This window comes from Vicugna pacos, chromosome 15, assembly GCF_048564905.1.
Source record: "Vicugna pacos chromosome 15, VicPac4, whole genome shotgun sequence".
NCBI classification, from domain to species: domain Eukaryota; kingdom Metazoa; phylum Chordata; class Mammalia; order Artiodactyla; family Camelidae; genus Vicugna; species Vicugna pacos.
Genome location: NC_133001.1, coordinates 42,258,443 through 42,281,260, shown reverse-complemented (window position 1 = coordinate 42,281,260; position 22,818 = coordinate 42,258,443). Strand labels below are relative to the sequence as shown.

General features: G+C 39.4%; 1 protein-coding gene across 4 annotated transcripts in view; it reads right to left on the bottom strand.

Annotated features, from left to right (window-relative positions):
* RBKS (ribokinase) overlaps positions 1–22,818 on the bottom strand; it is an 81,973-nt gene that overhangs the window by 27,235 nt on the left and 31,920 nt on the right. For 3 of the 4 annotated variants that reach the window (XR_012059141.1, XM_006197231.4, XM_072937997.1), the window contains exons 3-7: positions 20,955–21,018; positions 19,948–20,010; positions 17,127–17,291; positions 10,043–10,134; positions 5,117–5,305 (exon numbers count right to left, since the gene is read on the bottom strand). Coding sequence is in view for 3 of the 4 variants with exons in the window: in XM_006197231.4 (XP_006197293.2) it covers positions 5,117–5,305; positions 10,043–10,134; positions 17,127–17,291; positions 19,948–20,010; positions 20,955–21,018 (573 nt within the window). In the remaining variant the exon portion in view is untranslated. Of the gene's footprint in view, positions 1–4,319; positions 4,590–5,116; positions 5,306–10,042; positions 10,135–17,126; positions 17,292–19,947; positions 20,011–20,954; positions 21,019–22,818 lie in introns of those variants that run through there. The other variant, XM_072937998.1, reaches the window with a different exon arrangement.

Here is a 22,818-nt window from a genome sequence, read left to right as displayed (position 1 = left end):
ACTGCAGGACTGGAGTGTAATGGACAGGGAGAAAGAGGAATAAACAACAGGGCAGATGAATGACCCATACCTCTGGCTTTTGACTACTCTCAGCTTACTGATATACCCTGAATTATGATGATTTATTACAAAGCAAGTGATTCTTGAGACAGCAGATTGAGTCTATGGGCGAAATTCTTGAAATTAAGAGTATCAGTGCAGATTCTGGGACTTAACCATTTCTATGTAGAAAAGCAACTAATAAATCAAGAATTTTAGAGCTTACAGACCACGGATCATTAATGTTACAGTATTTTATGTTACTATCACAATAATCCTAAAATATCACCATGGTTATATGTGTGTAACTCTGACTATGGAGTGAATATTCAGTGCCATCATGAACACAAGAAGCCTCTAACCTTCAGGTTGGAAGGACTTGGGTGAGGACTTGAGCGCCACATCATTCTGAGGCTGAGATTCAGATAACATATAGAGATGGGAAAAGAGACACAACTGTCATGTCTTCCAAACTGAGCTGGGGACATCTGCAGCTACTGCCACCATCTCAGTCTCGTGCAATGGGAAAAACGGATGTAAAAATAGAAGCAATACATCCAGCTATTAACACTGAGGCAAAGCCGGGTATGGCAGTCTGCAGAGGCACGGGTGCAGAGTGGGCGACGGCTCCCTCTAGGGCACACTGTCCCCGGTGGATGGCGTGCCAACTAACTCAAGAGTTCTCTACCAACCACGCCATCCCTGATTTACTCATTTCCCCCCAAGCTCTAATGAAGTATGATTGACAGATGAAAATTGGATATATTTAGGTTGCACAGCATGATTTTTTGTTAAGGTGTACATCGTAGGGGATGACAAGGAGGAGAAAAGCGAGAAGGTTACACACTGCCTGAGAGCAAGTTATACCTCCTGGCAGGAAAGTGAAGGAGCCTATTTGTTCAGAAGAAAATGTCTCCCTGGGAGTTCCTCACCTCACCGAGTGGGTTAGCTCCTCTCTATTAGACTTATGAAGAGGCCAAACAGCTGTGTGCAGAACAGGCAAGAATTTTAATAATGAGAGTGCTGGATGAGAGGATAAAGACAGCATACAAGAGCTGCGGGAGATTCTACACCCAGAAAGTAACTACCCTTGTTTTCTGTGTCACGGCTGTTCCACGGGGCAGGGGGTGGATTCTGAGTGCCCATTCAGTAGATTCAGTATGGATCTTTCTGTTGTTTTTGGTTGTTCTTTGTTTTCTAAATTGAGATATAATACATCTACTATAAAATTCACCCTTAAAAAACTGCACAATTGAGTGGTTTTTAGTATATCCACAAGGTTGTGCAACCATCGCCGCTATCTAATTCTAGGACATTTTCATCACCCCAAAGAGGAACCCTGTACCCATTAGCAGTCACTGCCCCTTCTCCCCAGCCTCTAGCAACTGTCAGTCCACTTTCTGCTGCGATAGATTTACCTACTCTGAATATTTCATATAAATGGAAGCATACAGTATGTGGCATTTTATGTCCGACTTCTTTCACTTAGTAATGTTTTGGATGTTTGTCCATGCCATAGCATGTATCAGGATTCCTTTTTATGGCTGAATAATATTCTATTGTGTAAATACCATGATTTGTTTATCCATTCATCTGATGATGAAAATTTGGGTTGTTTCCAATTCGGGGCTATTACGAATAACACTCTGTGAACATTTGTGTGTAAGTTTTTGTGCAACATGTTTTTACTTCTCTTGGCTGTATACCTGGAAGTAGAATTGCTGAGTCATATTGTTAACTCTAAATTGAACTTTTTGAAGCACTTCCAGAGTGTCTGCCAAAGTGGCTACACCACCTTATGTTCTTATCAGCAATGTTTGAGGGTTCCAGTTTCTCCATATCCTAGTCAATAGTTGCTATCATCTGTTTTTGATTATAACCATCCTAGTAGGTATGAAATGTATCTCATTGTGTTTTGTCATTTAAAAAAAAAAACACCCAAGCTGCTCATAAGAACTTAGTTTAAAAAGACAAGGCTTAAGTGTAAATGCCTCCTTCCTCTCTACTCCCATTTCTGTGGGGCAAATACTTTAAATTCTTTTACCGGTTTTGTCTGATATTTATCTTCTATTTCTGGTAGTATGCTTATACCACTGTTTTATTAAAAAATCTGTTTGAGATATTCTCTTTTGAATTCCAACTATGGAAGCTGAGCATTTAATTCTCTTATCTTCCCCAGTGTGCACACAAATACACATTCACTTTATCCTTCCATTTTCACAATATGATTATAATCTCCATTTTTGGTTAAATCAATAATTGGCACTTACATTGTTATGACTATGCATTCAGAGCCATGTAGTGTACAAAATTTATATTTACTTAATTATACCTTTTCCCCTCAGACTCCAGATGAGATAGAGGAACACATTTTCTTTTTTAGTACCCCCCTCTCAGTTTTCTACATATTAATTACTACCTCATCCTCCAATTCTGCAAGGGAGCTAAAAATCTCTGGGCATATATCAAACACAATGGATATTCCACTGTGTCTTTCTCTTTCCTTTTTTTTTTTTTTTCTTTCTGAAAGACATTCCTTCCAGAGGCCACCACTCTCCTGCTCCAATCTGGACTGCCTGGCATGGGCTTCCTGCGTAGTTCTTGTCCTGGAACTTTCCTTCACCATCACGGACTTCTCTCTTCCTTTGCATTGCCTGTTTCCTGGATCCCATATCTTCCTCTGTCTTAGTTTTGTCCCAGGTTACAATAGCATATCTTCCACTAACTTCTTTATTCCTCTCTTGCTCCATTACTGTCTTCTTTTGTGTTAAATAGGTATTTTCCAGTGTACCATTTTAATCCTCCTGTTTCTTTCAGGTTTCTTTGTTGTTGTTGTTCTTGTCTTAGTGGTTGCACTGGTAATTCCAATTAACACCTTAACTCAATCTAGTTTAGACGAATACCAACTCAGTTTCAATAGCACTCACAGTGGTTTATGGATGCATTCATGCTATCATGGTAGAGTTGATTGGCTGAGACAGAGCATGTGTGCATATGGCCTGTAAAGCCTAAAACTTTACCATCTGGTCCTTTACAGAAAAAACTTGCCGATCCTGATCCAGTGTCCTGATCTTCCTGATCCTATTTTTTCTCTCCTGCCTCCCAGGATTAAGCAATCTGTTCTCTGAACTCTCACTGTGTTTCACCTCTCCTGAAACTTACAAATTAACTGCAAGTGCTAAGAAACCAAATGAAAAGGCACAAAACAGTATCAACAAAGTGTGAAAAGCTTCTTGGTGCCCACAGTTGTATGTCAGATGCTCAAAGTTGTAATCATTATGATCTATCAAATCCAGTCCTTCAACATTAAATTACTCTGAGGATTATTACTACTGATTTGAATTTGAGAGTTTCTAAGGCTGGTTTCTCCATCACTTAGTCCCATGCCCAAGCAGTGCATTTCCACACGAGTGTTCTGTGGTGGGCATGGGTTGTTTTTGTCGGACCACCATTCACTTCCCATCTTCTGATAAGAGTTCTTCGATTTTTATTTGACACCAAGGATGGCGACATAATGTGGGGCACAGAGTGGGGAGGGAGCTGCCAGGGACCACCACCTGGAGGGGGCCTGTCTGAGCTCAAAGCCCACCACAAGGCAAGCAGAGCTGACAGGGAGAGAGTGAGTGAGTCCTGATGACGTGGTTCAGCCTCTGCCTTCTGCTGTACCTTCGAACTTTCCAGTTATGTGCACCAAATAAATCCCTTTTTCTGTGTAAGCCTTTTGAGTTGTGCTCCTGGTGCTTATGAGCAAAAGGAATCATGACTGACATAGACTTTGAAAGCAGAGGCTGAGCTACTTCTGGGTAGCCATGTAGGTCCACCTTCTTCACGAGGACCCTTCATTTTATTTTTAGCAAGAGACAAACAAACATTTCTACTATAGTTCAGGACCTGGAATAGTTTTAGTCTAATGCAGGATTGATTTCAGAACTAAGGATCCTCTCAAATTCAGGTTACTGTCCTTGACAAAACAGAAAAACTAATGGTTTCAGAAATAACTAAATATGACAAGAATAACATTCTACCAAGTAGTTTATCAAGTTCCTGATAAAGCACATTTGAAAGGCAATCAGGACATAATTTCATGGAATAGAAACATTCCTTGCACTTATCTATTTTCAAAGCATATTTGCATCCAAAACTTCATCAAATGCCCTCAGACTTCCTTTTTGATAAAGGACCCACATTTTAAAGTCTTTTCTAAGCAAACAAACATATTTTATTAATAATAATAGGTCAGTTTCTTATAAATAAATACCCTAAAATTTTTATTCTTCCTCAACTCTAGTTTCCTGTCCCCAACATTTACTTACTTTTCTACTTTAGGCCATGAACAAATAATTTTTATTTCGCCAGCTTTAGGGGAATACTGAGCCTTTTTCTAATTTGTTTCCTTTTCATCCCAGCTCTGTAGCTGTGACTCATTCACTTAACCCACTTGTCCTTAACACGGCCCCACACACAAGAGTGTCGGTGGAATCCACAGGCTTAGTTTTGAACCTCCAGCTCTGTTACTTCCTTGCATGACGATCCTGAGCAAGTTTCTAAATCTGTAAAATGAGGATAATAACAGTACCTTCCTCATATAACTGTTGTAAAGATTAAATGAGATGTATGCAGGAGAGACACAGGAAGTGTGCAGGAAATGCTATTATTATCCTCTGGCTACCAGAACGGGTTCTGCTAACCAGTGCTCCTTGCTGTTTCATTCCACACCAGAGGCTTGTAAGCCCGGGTGATTTGTTTATCATTTCAAATCTAGGCCCTCCCCAGGGCAGAGACAATAAATACTGATTTATTGAATGAATGAATGAATATGGGTAATATGGGTATAATTTTATTGATATTCTGATTTTATGGATGAAGAAACTGACTCAGAGAGGTAAAGTGACTTGAATAAAGCCCCACAGTGGGTTAGAGAGGGTTAAGACACACTTCCCCTGCCTGGTTGTTCTTCTCGTCCACCATATTTCCTCTTAGGGCCTCTACCTCAGGATCTAAAAATTCAGGTGCAGCATCTTGGTTACTAAACGACGATTTTCAAGAGCCAAAAGAGATTGTGAAATTGAAAACCTACCGTGGTATCCACAGCCTTGACTTTCTCTGTAGGGATGTGCTTTGGGACAGGTTCTGTCTGTGACAGCATCACACATCCTTCAGCACCTAAGGTGACGATTACGACCCGGCAGCCCCTTTCCATGAGCACCAGCGCTGCTTTCCCAGCATCCTCTGGGCTGCTGACCTCCAGGCCGGTCAGAATCTCAGCCTGCAACACACAAAAGGGAAAAGAAACAGTTGTGGGAAGAAGTAGCTTGGGTCCACTTGTAAATTAGATTCTTCTGTTTTTCCAGAAAATGTCTCCCTTCTTTATCATATAACAAATGCAGTGGAGCACTTTGGTGGACACTGGCTCAGGAAAATAAATAAAATAAAACAATAACAATAATCACAAAAACTAGCTATAAAACACATTCTTGAGACAACTGGGGAAATTTGAAAGTGGCCTGAATATCAGATGGTAGTAGAGAATCACTGATAATTTTCCTAATGGTATTGTGGTTCCTCTTAGGAGATGCGCGCTGAAGTATTTAGGAGGTGAGGGATCATGTCTGCAAATTACTCTCAAGTAATTCAACCAAAACCAAAATAAGTACACATGGAGCAAGGGGAAGGCAATGCAGCAGAATGTTAATAACTGTTTAGGTGGAGAGAGTTAGGGAGAGCAAAGAGAATTCTATAAAAGAAGGAAGGGAAGAGGGGAGGGAAGAAAGAAGAAAGGAAGAGGTTACTGCCAATGATTTTGATATGAATCATACCCATAAATTTCACGCCTAAACTGTTTTAGGCCTCTCTTGGACCATGATGCATTTTTCATATTACTAGTTTGCAGACCACTCATTTCTTCTGTTTGTTTGTTTGTTTGTTTGTTTTGCTTGAGAGGATGGAAGCGGAGTAGGAGAGGCTCTGATATGTAGCAGAAAAAGCACTGCACTGACATTCCGAGACATCCACTACTCACCAACCCTGGAACCTTCCCCAGGTCACATGCAAGCTGTAAAATGAGGGACTTGGAGAGGATCAGTAGTTTTCTCTCAGAATATTAAAATGTCTCTGGCTGAAGTAAGGGCGAGGGGCGGCAGCCCTGTTTCCTCATCCCCTTGGCTCCTGTCCAGCATCTCCCGGGAACCTTTATGGTCCTGGGGTAGGCAGTTGCAAATTCACTGGACTAGATGAATTATATGCTACTTTTTGACTTAAAAAGTTTAAAACTAAATTCGGTCTTTTCTTTATTACAGTTTAATCACATACTATCTCTTCTTAAGAACGGGTCTATCCCTGTCTCTGCTTGCTCTGAACATGCCCAGATGAATCCTTTATGTTGCCTCTAGATCATTCCACAGTGTCTACGCATTGTTGGCATCAGTTTTCCCAGTAGCACGGGTTTCATTAACTTGACCACACATCCCCCCTCGCCATCCTTTCCCCAGGCCCTTTCAGTCTGTTGGCTGATTATCCTGTGAGGCCACTTTCTTTTTTCTTTTTACAAGGTTTGCATTGATCTTCATTATTGGGATCACTTCTGTGTGTTGAGTTGGATGGTTTACTTTCAGAAACACTGATTTCTTGTGGTTTTTGAAAACCTTTTAAACAAATATTCTTTAATGAAAAATCTTGAACATGAAAAATAATGCACACACACCCATGTACCTCCCACTCAACTTAATGAATTTATTTTATTAAATTTTACTTTATTTGCTTTTGATATTTTTCTTTGAAGAAGTTAAATGATATCTTCCATATGTATTGTTTAGCAATGTGCTTTTCCTCTAAACATTGTAAAATTTGTGTTGACATACGTAGCTTTAAAAAAAAAAACCCATACCGTGTTCCATACTGCAAATATGCTACGGTTTAAAAATCCATTCTCTTTTTCATGGACACTTTGGCTTTTCCCATTTTCCCCTTTCACAAGCAATGAAGTATAGGATATTCTTGACATTTATAAGTAATCTTTTTTCCTCTGGTTGTTTAAAAATATTTTTATCTTTATTAAACCTTGATCTTATGTGGTTCCACTAAAATGTACGTTAGTAGAGAGTTAATGTTTATCTTATGTGGTACTTTTAATACACTTTTGATCTGAGGGCTCATGCCTTTTCTCAATTCTAGAAAACACCTTGCAGTTTTTCCTCTAATACAGCTTCTCTTCAGTTCCCTCCAATCTCTTCTTCCTTCACTTCAGTTTGACATATATTGAAGCCCCTCAAGCTGTCCTTCATTTCTCTAACTTCTAAGGAAGTTAAAGTTAATCATACTTATTTTAAAGTCTTTTTGGAATTATTTTATTATTTGAATTTCACCTTGGGCCAATCCATCTTCAGATGGTTGATTTTGCTGGATCTATTGCCGCATTATGTTTCTTCATTTGCAGGCTTACTCTGCTAATAGTGAGTTGGAGATTAGGCACATTTCACCCCCTACCAGGCTTATCTCTGCCTTTCTAGTGGTTTCACAGCTGCACCCACCAGGTCCCTGAGGGTCTCTAAACCACAGCCAGGTGATATGTTGGCAACAGGGAGTTCTTGTTCTGGGGTTATTAACAATATTGCCAATCCAGTCACTAAGTTACCAGTGGGTTGGTTTCCTTCCTGATTAGAGGCAGTCTCTCTGCCCTCCTATCTCTGCAGGTTGGGAGCTTTATATATATTGTAGCCTCAGGCAGCAGGCATAGCAGCTTCCTCCACCCTTTTTCCTTAGCAGGGAAGCTTTAGCCCAGCATCTCTGCTTTCCAGCCATGGGCACCGCTCCCGTCTGCCATGAGCGGCATGCTTTCAGTGCCCAATACCCAAAGGAGGCAAACCTGCAGCCATCTATGTCTGCTTCTGGGACTGGAGTACAGCACATCTAGGGCTGAATGCTCAGTGATTCTGTTCCATTTCTGATCTGTGGAGCTATTTATCTTGTTTTTGAGCTTGTGAGTAGATTTTCATTGTCTCTTTTTACTTATTTATACATCAGTGGTTTGAGTGCGGCACAGAGGGAGTATCTTAAAGCATGAACTTACATTGTTGTCATGATTAGAAGTCATCCATCAGAATGTTAAGCTTTTAAACTTTTTCTTTTTCCCATGAAGTATTTGAGGTTAATTTCCTTAAAGACCAGAGTTCATTTGTTTATTTATTCAATGAGCACTTACTAATGCTTACTAGGTGCAAGCTATGTGCCAAGTACAATATAACAGGTGATCGTTTCTGAAGATAACTATCCATATATATCACATCATACACGCTCTTTTCGCACTGTGACAATGACAATCTTCTGTTGAGAGGCTGGGTACCGGGGTGGAATTTCCTCAGTCAGTAGAATGGGGTGGTGGGGAGAGATGCTATGTGACTTCCAAAGCTAAGTCATAAAGGCCAACGTATCTTCTGTTGGGCTGTCGTGCTCTCTCTCACTCTCCCTCTCTCAGGAGACTGGATCTCGATAGAACCCAGTTACCATATTGTGAGGACGCCCAGGCCATAAAGAGAAGCTGTGTGTAAATATTCTGGCCAATAGGCAGCGTCAACTAACTAGCAAGCATGTGATTGAAGGAAGGTTCAAATGATTCTAGCTCTCAGTTGTTGAGTCCTTCAGCTGAGACCCCAGATATGGTAGAGGAGAACAAGCCATGCTGTGCCCTGTCTTAATTCCTGATGCAGAGAATCCATGAGGGACAATAAATAATTACTGCTGTTGTAAGCCACTAAATTTTGGGGTAATTTATTATGTAGCAATAGATAGCCATTGGGGATATAAGAGTGAATAGGAGATGTCCATACCCTCATAGGAGAAGACAGAGTTATTGAATAAGCAATTTGAGCTGTGACGAGTGTTTGAAGAATAAATAGAGATGCTCTGTAACAGTCTAGCAGGGAAATCTAAGCCAGTTTGGCAGTTGAAGGTAATCTAACTTCTTATTGTGAAATGGTCCCTATCTCCCACAATTCCTTTTTCCTAGCACAATGCCTGGCCATGGTGGTTGCTCAAAAATATTGCATAATCTATTGTGGCTTCTTAAAATTAGTTTCCTTGTGGCAGTCTTTTTTCTTGTTTCCTTTATTTTCTGGGGTGAAATTAACAAAAAGGCAGGTCAGGAAATCCTAGAAACCTTCATTCAGTCTTTGCACCAAATGGAAAACTATTATTATAGTTCATTAATTATAAACTTTCTTTCTCTGTATGTTGCATTGTATATGTCTTGCCTCCTAGTGTTGGGGGAGAGTGCTAGTCTAATAAAAGGAAGAAATATTGAAATTTTCTTCCTGAAATGCTTCAGACTGAGTGGCACAATATGAATATACTGATAAGAGATTTTATGTGGAGATGCGTATTATGACCCTCAGATGGACTGAGAGGGTACCAAAGGCTCTCATGGCATCAATGGAGAACCTATGTCTGTCCACCAGTGCAATCACAGGGTCTTCACAACAGAATGTAGCAAATGTTCCAAGGGCTGCACGTTAATTAGGTCTGCACGTTAATTAGGTCTGCTTGATAAAACGTAGAATTCTCAGTTAAATCTGAATGTCAGATAAATAACAAGTAATTTTATAGTATAAGTACGTTTAGTATATTTTCCTTGCTTATCAGAAATTCAGGTTTAACTGGGCATCCCATTTTTGTTAGCTAACTCTGGCAACTCTAATACTATACTAATTAGTCCATAGAATATGTAATGCTTAAAAAAGAGAACAGATCGTATGAGGGCAGGGGCAGGGACTAAACTTGGCTGAGGTTTGATAAGTACCCAATTATGGGTATGATTCAGGGAATCCTTTTTCTTCTAGGACTCACTAGTTTCCTTTTCTCTACCTCCCAGTCAACCAAAAAATCTGCTTTCAACTATGCCCAAGAATTCACATGCAGTCTAATTGATAAGGTTAGTCTTGATTCTTTGCTTTATTCATTTACATGAAGGTCTTTTGTTTCTCAAGGCATGAGCAAAACCTTCCATCCTTACCTCACTTTCATTGCAGCAGAACACATCTGAGAGGGTGTAGAACCTGGGGTCCAGGTCAGCCATGGCAGGAGCTGGGTTGAATAATGTTTTCACTACAAAGGAATGAAAAAGGGGTTCAGTGGTTATCATTTTTCACATGGTGCATTTGTAGACATTCAGTAAGGGAAATACCCAAGTGCAACCAGTTTCCCTATTAAATTACAAGTCAACTTGGGGGAAAGGGTATAGCTCTGTGATAAAGCACATGCTTGTAGCATGCACGAGGTCCTGGGTTCATTCCCCAGTACCTCCATTATTCAAAAACAAACAAAAAAACCTAATTACCTCATCCTCCCCCCAAAATCAGCTTGGTTACAGATATAGAAAAGTCTGAAATCTCAACCTCCACGTTAGCCTAGTATCAATTTCTTCTTATGTCCATTTGCTCTACTTTTTACTTTACAACATTTCAGTTTCAAAGGTGAGCATCAATATTTACCACTAAGGTGATTACAAAGTTATGACAAAGGGCAACAAGAACATTAAAGGAAAATTTAAATGTTGTGGCATGAAAAGACATGTATAAATGTGAACATTTAGGCTGGTGAATATTTTTGTAGGTTACTTTAAACACTTAGTTGCCAGGTTAGTTCATAAATCCATTTTCCAGAAAAGATGAAGAAAGATGATAGAAGGGAAACAATGAAGAGCTCAAAAGTTTCCTGGTATGGAGAGTAAGCAGGAAGTTCATGTACATACATATGCATGCTTTGTACACCTATGCATGTCTTCCAAATATATTACAATTACTCATGCAAACATACCCACTCACACAAAAGCTTACATTCTTGGCTTCTGTAGGCAATCTGGAAACATAAAGGAGAGATTGATAAAGGAGGAGAGATTCAATCAAAGGTTGAGAGCTAGCTCAGACTAGAAGACCACAAGAGGAGGATGGATGGGGACAGCAGAAAGAGGAAAAAATGAGAATGTCAAAGCCATCGCAGTGTCCGAAGAAGTGCATTTTTCAGAGGAGGAAAGTGAACCTCAGAGAGATGAGGTCACAATCTAAGGTCATACACTGGGAGATGCTGGGAGATGCTTAAGCTGGGTTCCTACCGGGGTCCTCTAACTTGAAGTCCAGGGTTTGGCCATTTCTAAAATGGTTGCCTCTCTAGGCCAGGACTCTGTCCATAGCAACACAAGCCCCCCAGGCCAATTCACATTTTAAAACAGCCTTTATTGTGGAACTTTGTAAAAACTAAAAAACAGTATTTAAAAATAACATTCACAGGACGCTCCCCCTTTGTCAAAACACTTACTTATCCAACTAGACTGGCTGGTCTTCTTTTCCTTTACCCAGGTCCACCATGCTATAGACCCAGAGTAAAATTCTCTAGCTGCAGTCTTAGAGACTCTTCCAGAACAGTGATTCACAGACTTGGCTGCTCAGCAGCGTCATTAGGAGAGCTTAATAAAATGACTTATTTCTGGGCTCCACCTCAAACCCACTGAATCCAGATCTCTTGGGGAAAGATCAGGGAATGTGCACACAGGCAAGTTCCCCAAGTGGCTCTCCCACAGCTAGTGTGATCCATTCCACGCTCTTGGGGTGATGCATATCAGCATGTGGCTAGTCGAAGCTTCCACTACTTCTGATGGGGCTGGGGGGCGGGGGCAGTGGCTGTCAACTGCTGCACCTTCCTTAGTCTTACTTAACATTTTGGTTTGGTCAGTGGATTTTGTCCAGTGGTTTATGGGCTAACACTATTCCCACATTTTCACTATTTTAGAATCCAGAATGTCCACCCACAGAAATTCTATGGTATATTTTTGGCTGCTCATATGTTTGCACAGGGTTATTGTGTAGCTTAAATTAGAAAAGCCCCGTGTGAACTGTAAAGTGCTGTACAAATGTAAAGAATTGTTACTGTTATCATATTGTCCTTTACCTACAGCCCAGCAGCCCCGCCTGTCCACCCATCTCTTCTGCCTTCTGTTGAAGTTTGTAGCCTGGCAACAATCTCTTTCATTGGTTTTCCCACTTCTGCAAGGTCTTAGAGATGTCAATTATGCATAAAGGCCCTCATTGCCCAGCATTCTGACACACCCACTTACTTTTTAGGTTTTCAAAACAAATATGCTGTTCCCAACTTTCCTCAAACTTTAAGTGCAAATGCCACCTAGTCTGATCCTCAAATCTGCACTCAGGAGCTCTGAGCACAGGTTAGAGCAAACTATCAGTACGAAACAACAGGGCAGAGCCATTCTTCTCACAAATGTTCCATTTTATCTCAGAAGATCCTTGATCCAGCAATTCCTTTTCTAAACCTATCCTACAGAAATACACAGGCATGCAAAGATGAGGTACAATGATGTTCATTCAGCTCTGCTTGTAACAGAAAAAACTAAAAGACACCTAAGTATCTATCAGAGTGGATAGGTTAGAAAAAATATGACATACATATCTAATGGAATCCACTGCTGCTGTTAAAAAGAATGCAGCAGATCTCTGCTTTGTCACAGAAAGATTTCTATAATTTATTTATAAGTGAAAAAGGCAGTTTTATAATAAAGTCTTTAGTATGATCCCCCTCTTAAACAAACAAAAAAAACCTGTCTGTGTATTTATATTTATACACTTACATAGAAGAGAAAGAAGTCTGAATGGTTACTCACTAAACTAATAAGTGATTAGTTACAAAATGCTGAGAATAAATCTGACCACAGATTAACTGCTGTGCACCATGCAAAGGCATAATTCTTAAAATATATATAATATCTTACATCAAAAAATGAGTACATTGTTAGTGAAATAATGTAATTTCTGGGTTTTGCTTCAAAATAATCCAAGGTTGCAGTGGGGGATGGGGAGTAAGCCATAGATTTTACAAGATGGGCCAAGTGTTGATAATTGTTGAAGCTAAATGACAGTGTCTATGGGTTTACCATCCTATTCTCTATATGTTCATGTAGATTTGAAAATTTCCACAATAAAAACAAATTTTAAGGAAACAATTATATTAAATTTTAAGCAACAATTGCTGGAATGAGAAATTCTACAATTTAATTTGACTGTAAATACTGTGTAAAAATCAATGAAAACTTATTTGCCTGTATTTTATCAAGGGAAAGCACTCTTACCAAAAGTAAGTGGATACACTGGCTTAGCGTCTGACTAATAACTAAATTTAGAGGAAAAGTGAAAATGCCATAAAGGACTCCTTTTGGCTTGTGCTACCATAAATCAGCATGAATACTTTACCATGATGAAAAAAAGTGAAGAATTAGTAGATGTAGCTAACCAAAGAAGAATGCAAGTCTGTAATAGACAAGATGGAAAAAAATGATGTCACCCTGGAACCATGTAAAACTAGAGAACACAGGATGTTCCAAGTAGTGACTGGGAGCTGCAGAGGTGATTGATAGCATCCAACAGTAATTATTATTCATTACAACGTAAGATGGACTAAACTCCTGGTTGTCTTAACAGCATGTCAGGGGCTGGCACAATAATGTTGATGAGGAACTGGTGATGCCTAGCAGGGTGGCTGTATAGGTATAAAGACAGGAAAATGGGGCAGAAGCTCTTACTGGTGTCACATGGAGGGCGGGGGCTGGACAGTCAAGAAGGCCCTAATGACAAGCTCAGAGAAACAGGAAGAAAATCACCATAAGTAAAGAGAGCATGGAAAGGCGGGGCTACCCAAAATGCTGGCTTGGCAGTCTCTCACTCTAGGGGTTCCTTTCTGTGACTTGAGCAAAAACACTCAAAGCTTGGGCCACATGCTAGACCATGTTATTGTGAAAGTCATGGTGGCCAGCCAAGAAGTTTTGTTTGCCAAATGGAAAAGGACTAAAGTGGCATTAAAACATATTTTGTATCCTACCTAGAATTTAATCTTGGCAATCTTACAATCTCAATTATTTGTAATTGTTCCTGTAATGTTCCATTTGCTTTGAAATGGATATAAAGACCAGAACCAACCTGCATAATTTCATCACAAGCAGCTGCAGCACCAGCCCTGCCACGGGCCCACCTCACAACACTGTGACCTAGAGAGGAGGGTGGCTGAGAGGGCTCCCAAGTCATTTTTTGATGTTGCCGGTGCTGTTTAAAACCAATGCTTTCATTTTGGTAAAGACAGAGATTTCTGAGACAGTCTATTGAAAGATGGAAGAGGGTCTTTTCCTCTGTATTTTAACAACTGATAAGTAATCCAGTTATACATTGTGTTTAATTCAAACTTCACTATTTGTAAGTATGCAGATAAGGGAGTTGTGATAATAAATCCACAGATGATGATGACAACGATGATTTTACCATCTTTCTCATAGATGGAGTACTGCTGATTGGCACATATGCAACCTTGTGAGGCAATGGACAGGACACTCAGCACTCAGCAGACCTTTAAGGTCTGCTCGTTCTGCTCTGTGATCAGTCCATTCACACACTGTGACATTACAGAACTGTGAGAGCTCTCAGTCCCATTCCCTTGTTCCACAGAAGAAACTGAGGTCCAGTGCAAGGAACTGACTTACTTGCCTGAGGTCCCCGATTTGCTGAGTGATTGATTCTGAATTCCAAGTCATACTTCTTGACTCCCAAACCCTCTTCTCTCAGGTGAGAACGAAGATACATTAAATTCAAACACACACACCATTCATAGTATAGAATCTAGGCTGTATCTGACTGGTAATTACCAAATAGGGACCAGCTGAGCTCTAGACAGAGGCGCGTGTGTGTATGTGTGCTTGTGTGTGTGTGTGTGTTTTATGGGGGAGAGTAGGGGACACATTACTGAAAACAATCTAGGGTCTTGTCTCTGTGACTTAAGCAGTAGTAACACTCAGGGCTTAGGCTACATATTGGACAGTGTTACAGTTCATGTGTTTTACTTTTCTAGAGATACTCTTTACAAAGGCTGGGTTCCTTGAAATCAATGGGCTGTGGCAGTTTCTTTATTTAAAGTGTGCTCTAGGACACAGAACTTGGGTCTTGGAGTCTGGAATCCTGGTTTCTACACTGACCTTGGTTGAGCTAATTCCTTAACCTCTCCAAGTGTGTCTTCTCCCCTTCAATCTGGGAGAATAATGCCCGCCATATCTTTGTCATAAGGTTTTTCTGAGGATCAAATAGATATGAACGTGCTTTATAAGCTATAAAGTACAGATAAGTGCAGGTATACTATATACAGCAATATGACTATGTAAGAAAGATCACACAGAATTAATACTTAGGCGTGCTGGCTCTCAGGAAAAATGTGACGTAGGCTAGGTGGTCTTTGGCTCACCGTCACCTACCCTCACCCATTCCTGATGCCTCAGGTCCTCCAGCTCCTCAACTGGAAGATGCCTGACAGGTGATGGAGGAAGCATTGCTGGACCCCACCCAAAGGACAGCCTGAGTCGGGCTGTCTGCCCATCCGGGCAATTCTAGCCTCACCTGTGAAAGGTCAGATCCTCAACTGTGGTTGCTGTACCTTTCCTCCACAAGCTGGGTAGGTAGCAGGCTATTAGACTAGGACAGGGGAAACAGCATCTCTGAGAAGCAAAGGGTAGTAGGAAAAAAAAGTTAAGTGAGACTATACTTTGACCTATATAAGGAAAGACAGGAGCATGAATGGAGTGGCACATTGTATTCACATCACCCGATGAAGATGAGTGCAGGGCAGAGAATGCCTACCATAAGCCTGAGACTGTGACACCCTGAGAAAATGTAACCAAGTAGGTTTTGGCTTAGAATTCTTTCTGACAGCTTCGAGTCCATTAAAAATACATTAAGTATCAGTGAGAATTTGCCACGGCATGTTGTTTTGCCAAGAGGAAATTTGTTAAATCAGGACATACATTTAAAAAATTCTCCATCAAATCATTTTAGTAACTTATTTTCCATTTATTTCTATGGAGAACACTATTCGCTTTGGAAAAAATCACATAAACACACAGACACACACACATACATTTACTGTTATTTTTCTTCTTTTTTTTTAGTTTTGTATCTTGATGAGAAGTTTTATCTAGAAAAGTTGATGTGGTTCTCTCTCTGTTTTCTTCTTAATATAAATCACAGAACAATGGCCACAATATCAAAAAGAAGCGCTTGTCTTAGAGTGGCTACTTTTTATTTTGACCAGAGGGTGCTGATATCAGGGTACTATCCTAATTTTAATTTAAAGAGAGAAGTGAAAGAGAGAAGAAAATTGGTGTTTACTGAGAAATATGGCATCATATTTTATTTTATTTCATTCTTAGAACAATTTTGCAGGGGAGTATTGTTATATGCATGTAACAGACAGGACTCAGAAAAATCAGATAATTTTGTTAGGACCACAAAGCTAACAAGGAACAGAAATGGGATTCTAACTCAGAAGATGCTTTCCTCACTAGTCAGTGATGAAAAAGAAGCAAACAGAAAGAAACTCTCTAGATTTATAAAAGTTTTCTATTTGCTGGGGATGAGAGAAGGGGAGTGGGTGGGAGAACAGATGAATCAAGATTAGCCATGAGCTGATGATTGCTGAATCTGGGTGATGAGTTTCCTTACACAATTCTGCCTACTTTGGTGTGTTTGAAAATTTCCAAAGTCCAAGATTAATAAACAAGACAAAAAAGGTGCTTAAAGGACATTGACAATACAGAAAATGCTACATATAAGTAATCTTTTGTTTTTATAGAAAAGACAATAAAGTTTTACAAAAAGGAGAAAGAACTAATCTTCAATTCCTTGAAAGGTTTACCAAAATGTACTTGGGCAGTGATTATATGTGACCTGCAGCTTAACCTCTGTTTCTCAGAATGGAAATCATTCTACTACTTAGAGTGTATCTTGGACAATGGGCTCCTTCAAGATTCTAGTTACTACTTAAATTACTTCTGCTAACTAGATTGGAGATTTATATTTTGGATTATCAGAAATGCTATTCATATTCTTTTTATCTTATTTGTAAGGTTTTCTAACATTATTGAGAACTACAAGAAGACAATGAATCTCACAGATGGGAGATAGAGTATTTTAAGGCAGAAAAAGTATGGCTTTGCTTAATTTGAAAGGTTAACTTTCACTGAGACAGTGATAGAAAGAATGACAAATGTGTAAAATTACCTCCATTGCTATGGGCTATTGTCAGGGCTTCCAAAGAAGTTGCCGGAGCTACTTCTAGCTGGCAGATCATTACTTTGGCTCTGCTAATGGCACTGGCTGCTTCCCTCAGGTCTTCAGTATTCAAAAGTAAATTTGCTCCAGCCACTATGACGATGATATTCTGGCCTATAAAGAATTTATACATATTTATATTAAAAATCAAGCAAAACCAAGGAACAGTATCCTGCAATGTTACAATCACCCTTAGAAAGTCTTTATACAAGATGTGTTATAAGTATTATTTTAACATTTCTAAGCCATTCAGTTTAAATTTTGTATTCCTAATATATCTTCTTTTACATCTCTGTAAGATTCATATTATTCTGATCATCTTGAGCAAAATCTAAAAAAGATTTGCCATATCAATAGTCTTATATACAAAGAATATTAGCTGATAAATTCTATATAACATACTTTAAAATTTTCTTTTATGGAAATGGCTGGTACAATGTATGTGGTAAAGATTCTGAATCCTAAGTGACAGGTATCATAATGATGAGTATAAATAGGACTAGGCTTGCTTAATGCTAAAAACTAACGCTCTGTAGTTTGTGTCATATGTGTACCCCAAGGTATTCTGAAAAGTGATTTTGTAAATCAAAGCACATTTTATAACATCTAATAGATGAAGAACTGTACTAAACAACTTAAGGTAGAGAGAGTGATATTTGGCTTATATTGTTCCAGATCAAACAGAAGAAGGACTAAGGAACCTTACATACTCATCACTTGGACCCAACTCTCTACAATCCAAGTGGGGACGGGGTGGTGGTTGGTGCCTTTTCTCTGTCAGGTGGTCTCTCAAGAGCTGTGCTGTCCAATATGTTAGCCATGAGCACAAGCCCCATGTGGCTACTGAGCCCTCGAAATGTGGCTCATCCAAATTGAGATGTGCTTCAATCGTACAATACATAGCAGATTTCAAAGACTGAGTACTAAGAAAAGAAGGTAAAATATCTCATTAATTTTAAAGAACATTTTTGATTACATGCTGACAGGAAAATATTTTGGCCATATTGAGTTCAGTGAATCTATTAAGATTAATTTTACTTGTTTCTTTTTAGTTTTTAAAATGTGGCTAATGGAACATGTAAACTTACGCACGTGGCTGGCATTATATTCTATTGGACAGCCTGACCTAGAGGGATGAGTGGCAGCAGTCTTTTCTGTGCTCCAAGCTGCTCGTGTTGATCTTGTATAGACGTGACCTAAAATTACCTCTGAATGCAGAACACATGCTAGTCTCTCATCTGACCACAGATGTGTTTGTTGGCCACAAGGAGGACTTAATAAAGTGGGGATGGTTCAGCATAAACCCAGTCTCTGCACTGGAAAAATTCAAAGAACCCACACACTGAAAGACAGCATACCTCCTTGCCTTTCTCCTTCAGTGACCTCATTCTCTCTGCTAGAGTCAACTGCTGCCCGTCCTGCTGACTCCCCAGGCAACATTTCTGGTCTGGCCTTGGCTGATGAGTGACAAAGCCCAAGACTAAAGCTGTCTGGTGGACACTGCCATATGGCTAGCTCATTCTTGCCTCAAATTTAACTTGTCAGAATTGCCACTCACCCCTTCATTTCAAGGAGCTCATTGTTACCTCTCAGGGTATTTGTGTTAGCTCTTCTGCTACAATCTATACTCTCGAGGGCATTACCATGTACGATAAACCAGACAAAGTCTACCATAATAGGCACTCAATACACAATATTAAATTATATCTTTGCACAGAAAACACAGTATTTTGTTAAACAGATAAGGAAGAAACAGAATGTGAAGATATCCCTAGAACACAAAAAAAGAGGTTAAGACAGGGAATGAGCTGCTGTTGGCAGCAATAATTACTTAAGATGTAGCTTAAAGTAATGGACACAGACTGTCTATTCTTAGAACGAAAACTTTTATCTGCTGCCTTAAAGTGGAATACCCTTTTTGGTTGTTTTTATTGCAACTTTGAGATCACTAAAGTAGAGCTAAAAAACCCCGTAACTTCTGTGAGAAATGATGTTGTGAAACTGCAGTATAAATAAAAGATAGATAGATCATGACAAATCCTAATTTGACACAATGCACCCTGACTGCCCACGATGCACTAGGTTCTTCTGTCCTAGGAGTTCCATGAAATGCTTGGTCGTTTTGAATATTAGTTCTGATTTTAAAAATCTATGTAGGTTTTTTTTATACTTAAAATAGTTGGAAGAAATTATGAAAACTTTACTTGAGGGTAAAGGGAAGTTACTGTTTTTAAAGACAAATGTTTCAACTCTCGCAAGGCCTTGTGACAGGCATAGTTGTATATATAGACTTTTGAGATTTGATTGCTGTTTAAAGAGCAGACAAAATTGAACACTAATGATAAGTTAGAAGTAATTGGTTGCTGCCATTTGCTCAGTAAATATTCTATAAATATGATTCATCAACTTTCTTATGCACCTATCTATTTACATTTATTTACCTAGTGCAACTGAAATGACAGGTGAATACTTAACTGCTTTTAGAGACAAATATCAATCCTGGGTTCACATGAAGGGTAAGAGGATGTTACAGAATATAAGTATTATTCTGAGGCAACTATACCACTTCATATGTATTGGGTGGACAATTTCGTATTTGAATGCTCAACTAGGGAAGTGTAAATAAAGAGAAACACATATATGTAGGTAGGAAAGACCACACATTAGGCCTTGGAGTGGTGGGTATGGCCAGAGATCCTCAGGAATAGGGTGAAAATGGATGCTTCTGCTTTAGTTCTGGAAATGCTGCTTCAATATGCGAAACACATACCTTCATTATTGACAATTATAGAAGCAGTTCCTGTCGCAGCATCTTTAGTCTGATATGTAAATTCTAAAAGAAAAACGAAATTACAATCACGTATGTACAGCCTGGCAAGGATAATCTATTTTAACAATTTTCAATGCACCACTAATCCTTGGAAAAACTTTTTAACCTTTAACCATCTGGAATGATAAAAAAGAGATAAGTAATTAGTGCTAATTTATACCCATCACCTATATAAGGAGGAAAATACAAGCCTTCTCACTTAGTTGTGCCTTTTCTCCACATTAGTAGCAACTCAGCAAACCACCCCCATCTTCAACTCCTTCTAAGTATTCATAGTCGCATACATATGCATTTTTCTAGACCACCATATTTCTTTTCTTCGGTGAAAGAAATGACAGACTTGAAATGAAAGATTAAAGGTCAAACTCATAAAATGCACTTGTTTGATTTTCCTCATTTTCATAAGCTTTGCATCTCATCAAGAATTATGGTCTGGCGTGTAAATGGAAATGTTGATCAGGCAGCCTTTGGCAGCAGCAAAGAGCCTTGAACTGGAGCCAAAGACCTGCATTCTAGTCCTGGCTCCAGCTCCAGCTAGCTGTGTGCTCTGGGACAAATTCAGAACCAATCTGGCCTTCAGTTTTCTCTTTTGTGAAATGATGATATCAGCCTCAGTGGTTTTGAAGATCACTTCCAGCCATGACATTCAATGACTTTTCTTAAAATAGCTTTTGTGAATGCAGCACCTGTTTTCTCTTGTCACCTGCTTTTGAAACATTTCTACAAGATGAAGGTTTATAAGCTCCTATCATTTTATTCCCATCTGGAGCAATATACATGCAAGAATTAACCAAAGGACACTTAAGCAAGACTAGACAAAGCTGTGCATAAAAATTCTCTGGCCACCAGGGGAGGATCTAATAATTCTTTTCTATATTCAACTTTTCTTGTAACCAGATTCTGGAAGAAAGTTATAAAAACTAATTTTAAGAAAGATGAAATTTTACCTGTAGAAATACCATTCTGTTTTAAATTTTCTATATAGTTATTGCCAAAGGAGTCTTTGCCAACCTGTACCAAAGAAATGATGAACGTTAGACCTTTTACATTTAGTAAAATGCTACAATGTGGTTTTTAGAATACTTAGCACTTTAAAAGGGCATATCTGCACAGTACTTTACAAACATTAACTAATTAGCCTTCTTAATGTTAAGATGCTAGACTTGGTTTCAACCCAAAGAATTGTTATATATTCATGTTCCATTTCTATCCTACCTCAAATATGAAGGGTTTAACGACTGTCACAAGTTCTACAGCTTCACTCTCATTTTGATCTGTTCATGCGGAAATTCCCACTGAGACAGAGCTGTCCGCTATCAACAATCCTTAGTGTTTATAAAGAATCTCAGTAGTTCATACTTCACTATAAATGAAGGCATCTTTGTAATGACCTGCCTGGTAGTTTAGAATCTTCTTATCGTCTTCTCTGACCCTGACAGGGGGGCCAAAGAGGAGAAAGTTGAGAGAGCCCTAACTTGGGTAACTTGGTATAGTGGAATTCTGTAGTTTATGCATCCTAGCAGCCACTCTGATAATGATACTTCAATTTTTCCTCTTCCATCCATAGACAACATGATTAGGGGTGGCATATTTGGTACAATCAGTGAATTTACATTGACACATCACTATCACCCAAGCTCCATAGCTTACACTCGGGTCCAGTCTGGTGTTGTACATTCTGTGGGCTTTGACAAATGTATAGACATGTATCCACCATTATAGTCTCATACAGAATAGTTTCACTGCCTTAAAAATCCTCTTTGTGCTGTCTGTTCATCCCACCCTCCCCTCAGCCCCTGGGAACTGCTGATCTTTTTGATGTCTCCATGGGTCTGTCTTTTTTGGGATGAATGTCATATAGTTGAATCATACAGTATGTAGCTTTTTCAAACTGGCTTCTTTGACTTAGTAATACTCTCCTAAGGTTCCTCTCTGTCTTTTTGTGGCTTGGTCACTCATTGCTTTTTAGTGCTGAATGATACTCCATGGCATGGATGTATCTCAGTTTATCTCTCTATTTACCCACTGAAGGACATTTGGGTTGCTTCCAAGTTTTGGCAATTATAAATCAAGCTGCTACGAACATCCATGTGCAGGCTTTTGTGTGGATGCCCTCCTATTTTAATTTTTAATTTTAACCAACTACCACCATTTAAATATTAGGAGATTCCACAAAAACGAACACATTTCCGGGAGGTCCTGGAAATTCAGAGGTTCTGGTAACATAGGGCTCACATTCCTGCAAGACAACCCAGCTGGACCTGCCCCAAAGGTGGGCACATGCTGTCTAGTTCACCACAGCCCCCACCTGGCCTATGGAAATTTATGCTACCTGCTTGACCCCTGCAGGCTTGTAATTCCTGAACTTTACTTCTATTTTTCTGTCCTGCAGGGGAGCATGAGGTAAGTGCATGATGTCTCTATCCGGGTCACAGCCACTCCTTGTATGTTTGCTCTTCCACAGAAAATCGTTCCTTTCTGGACATATCAGTAGAAAGAAACCTAGAGGTTTACTTGATCAAGATGCTCAATGAGTGATGATAACATTTCCTGGTAAGCTTTTGGACTGTCTAGGTTAAGGGTTGGAAAATTTTTTTTTCTGTAAAGGGCCAGACAGGTAATTAGTTTACACATTATGGGTCAGATGGTCTCTTTTGCAACTATTCAACTCTGCTCCTGTAGTGTGAGAGCGGCCAAGGACAGTCTGTAAATAGAATGATGTGGCTGTGTTCCAATAAACTTTATTTACAAAAATACACTGTGGGGAGGGTCAAGATTTGCCCCATGGGCCATAGTGTGCTGACCCTTGGT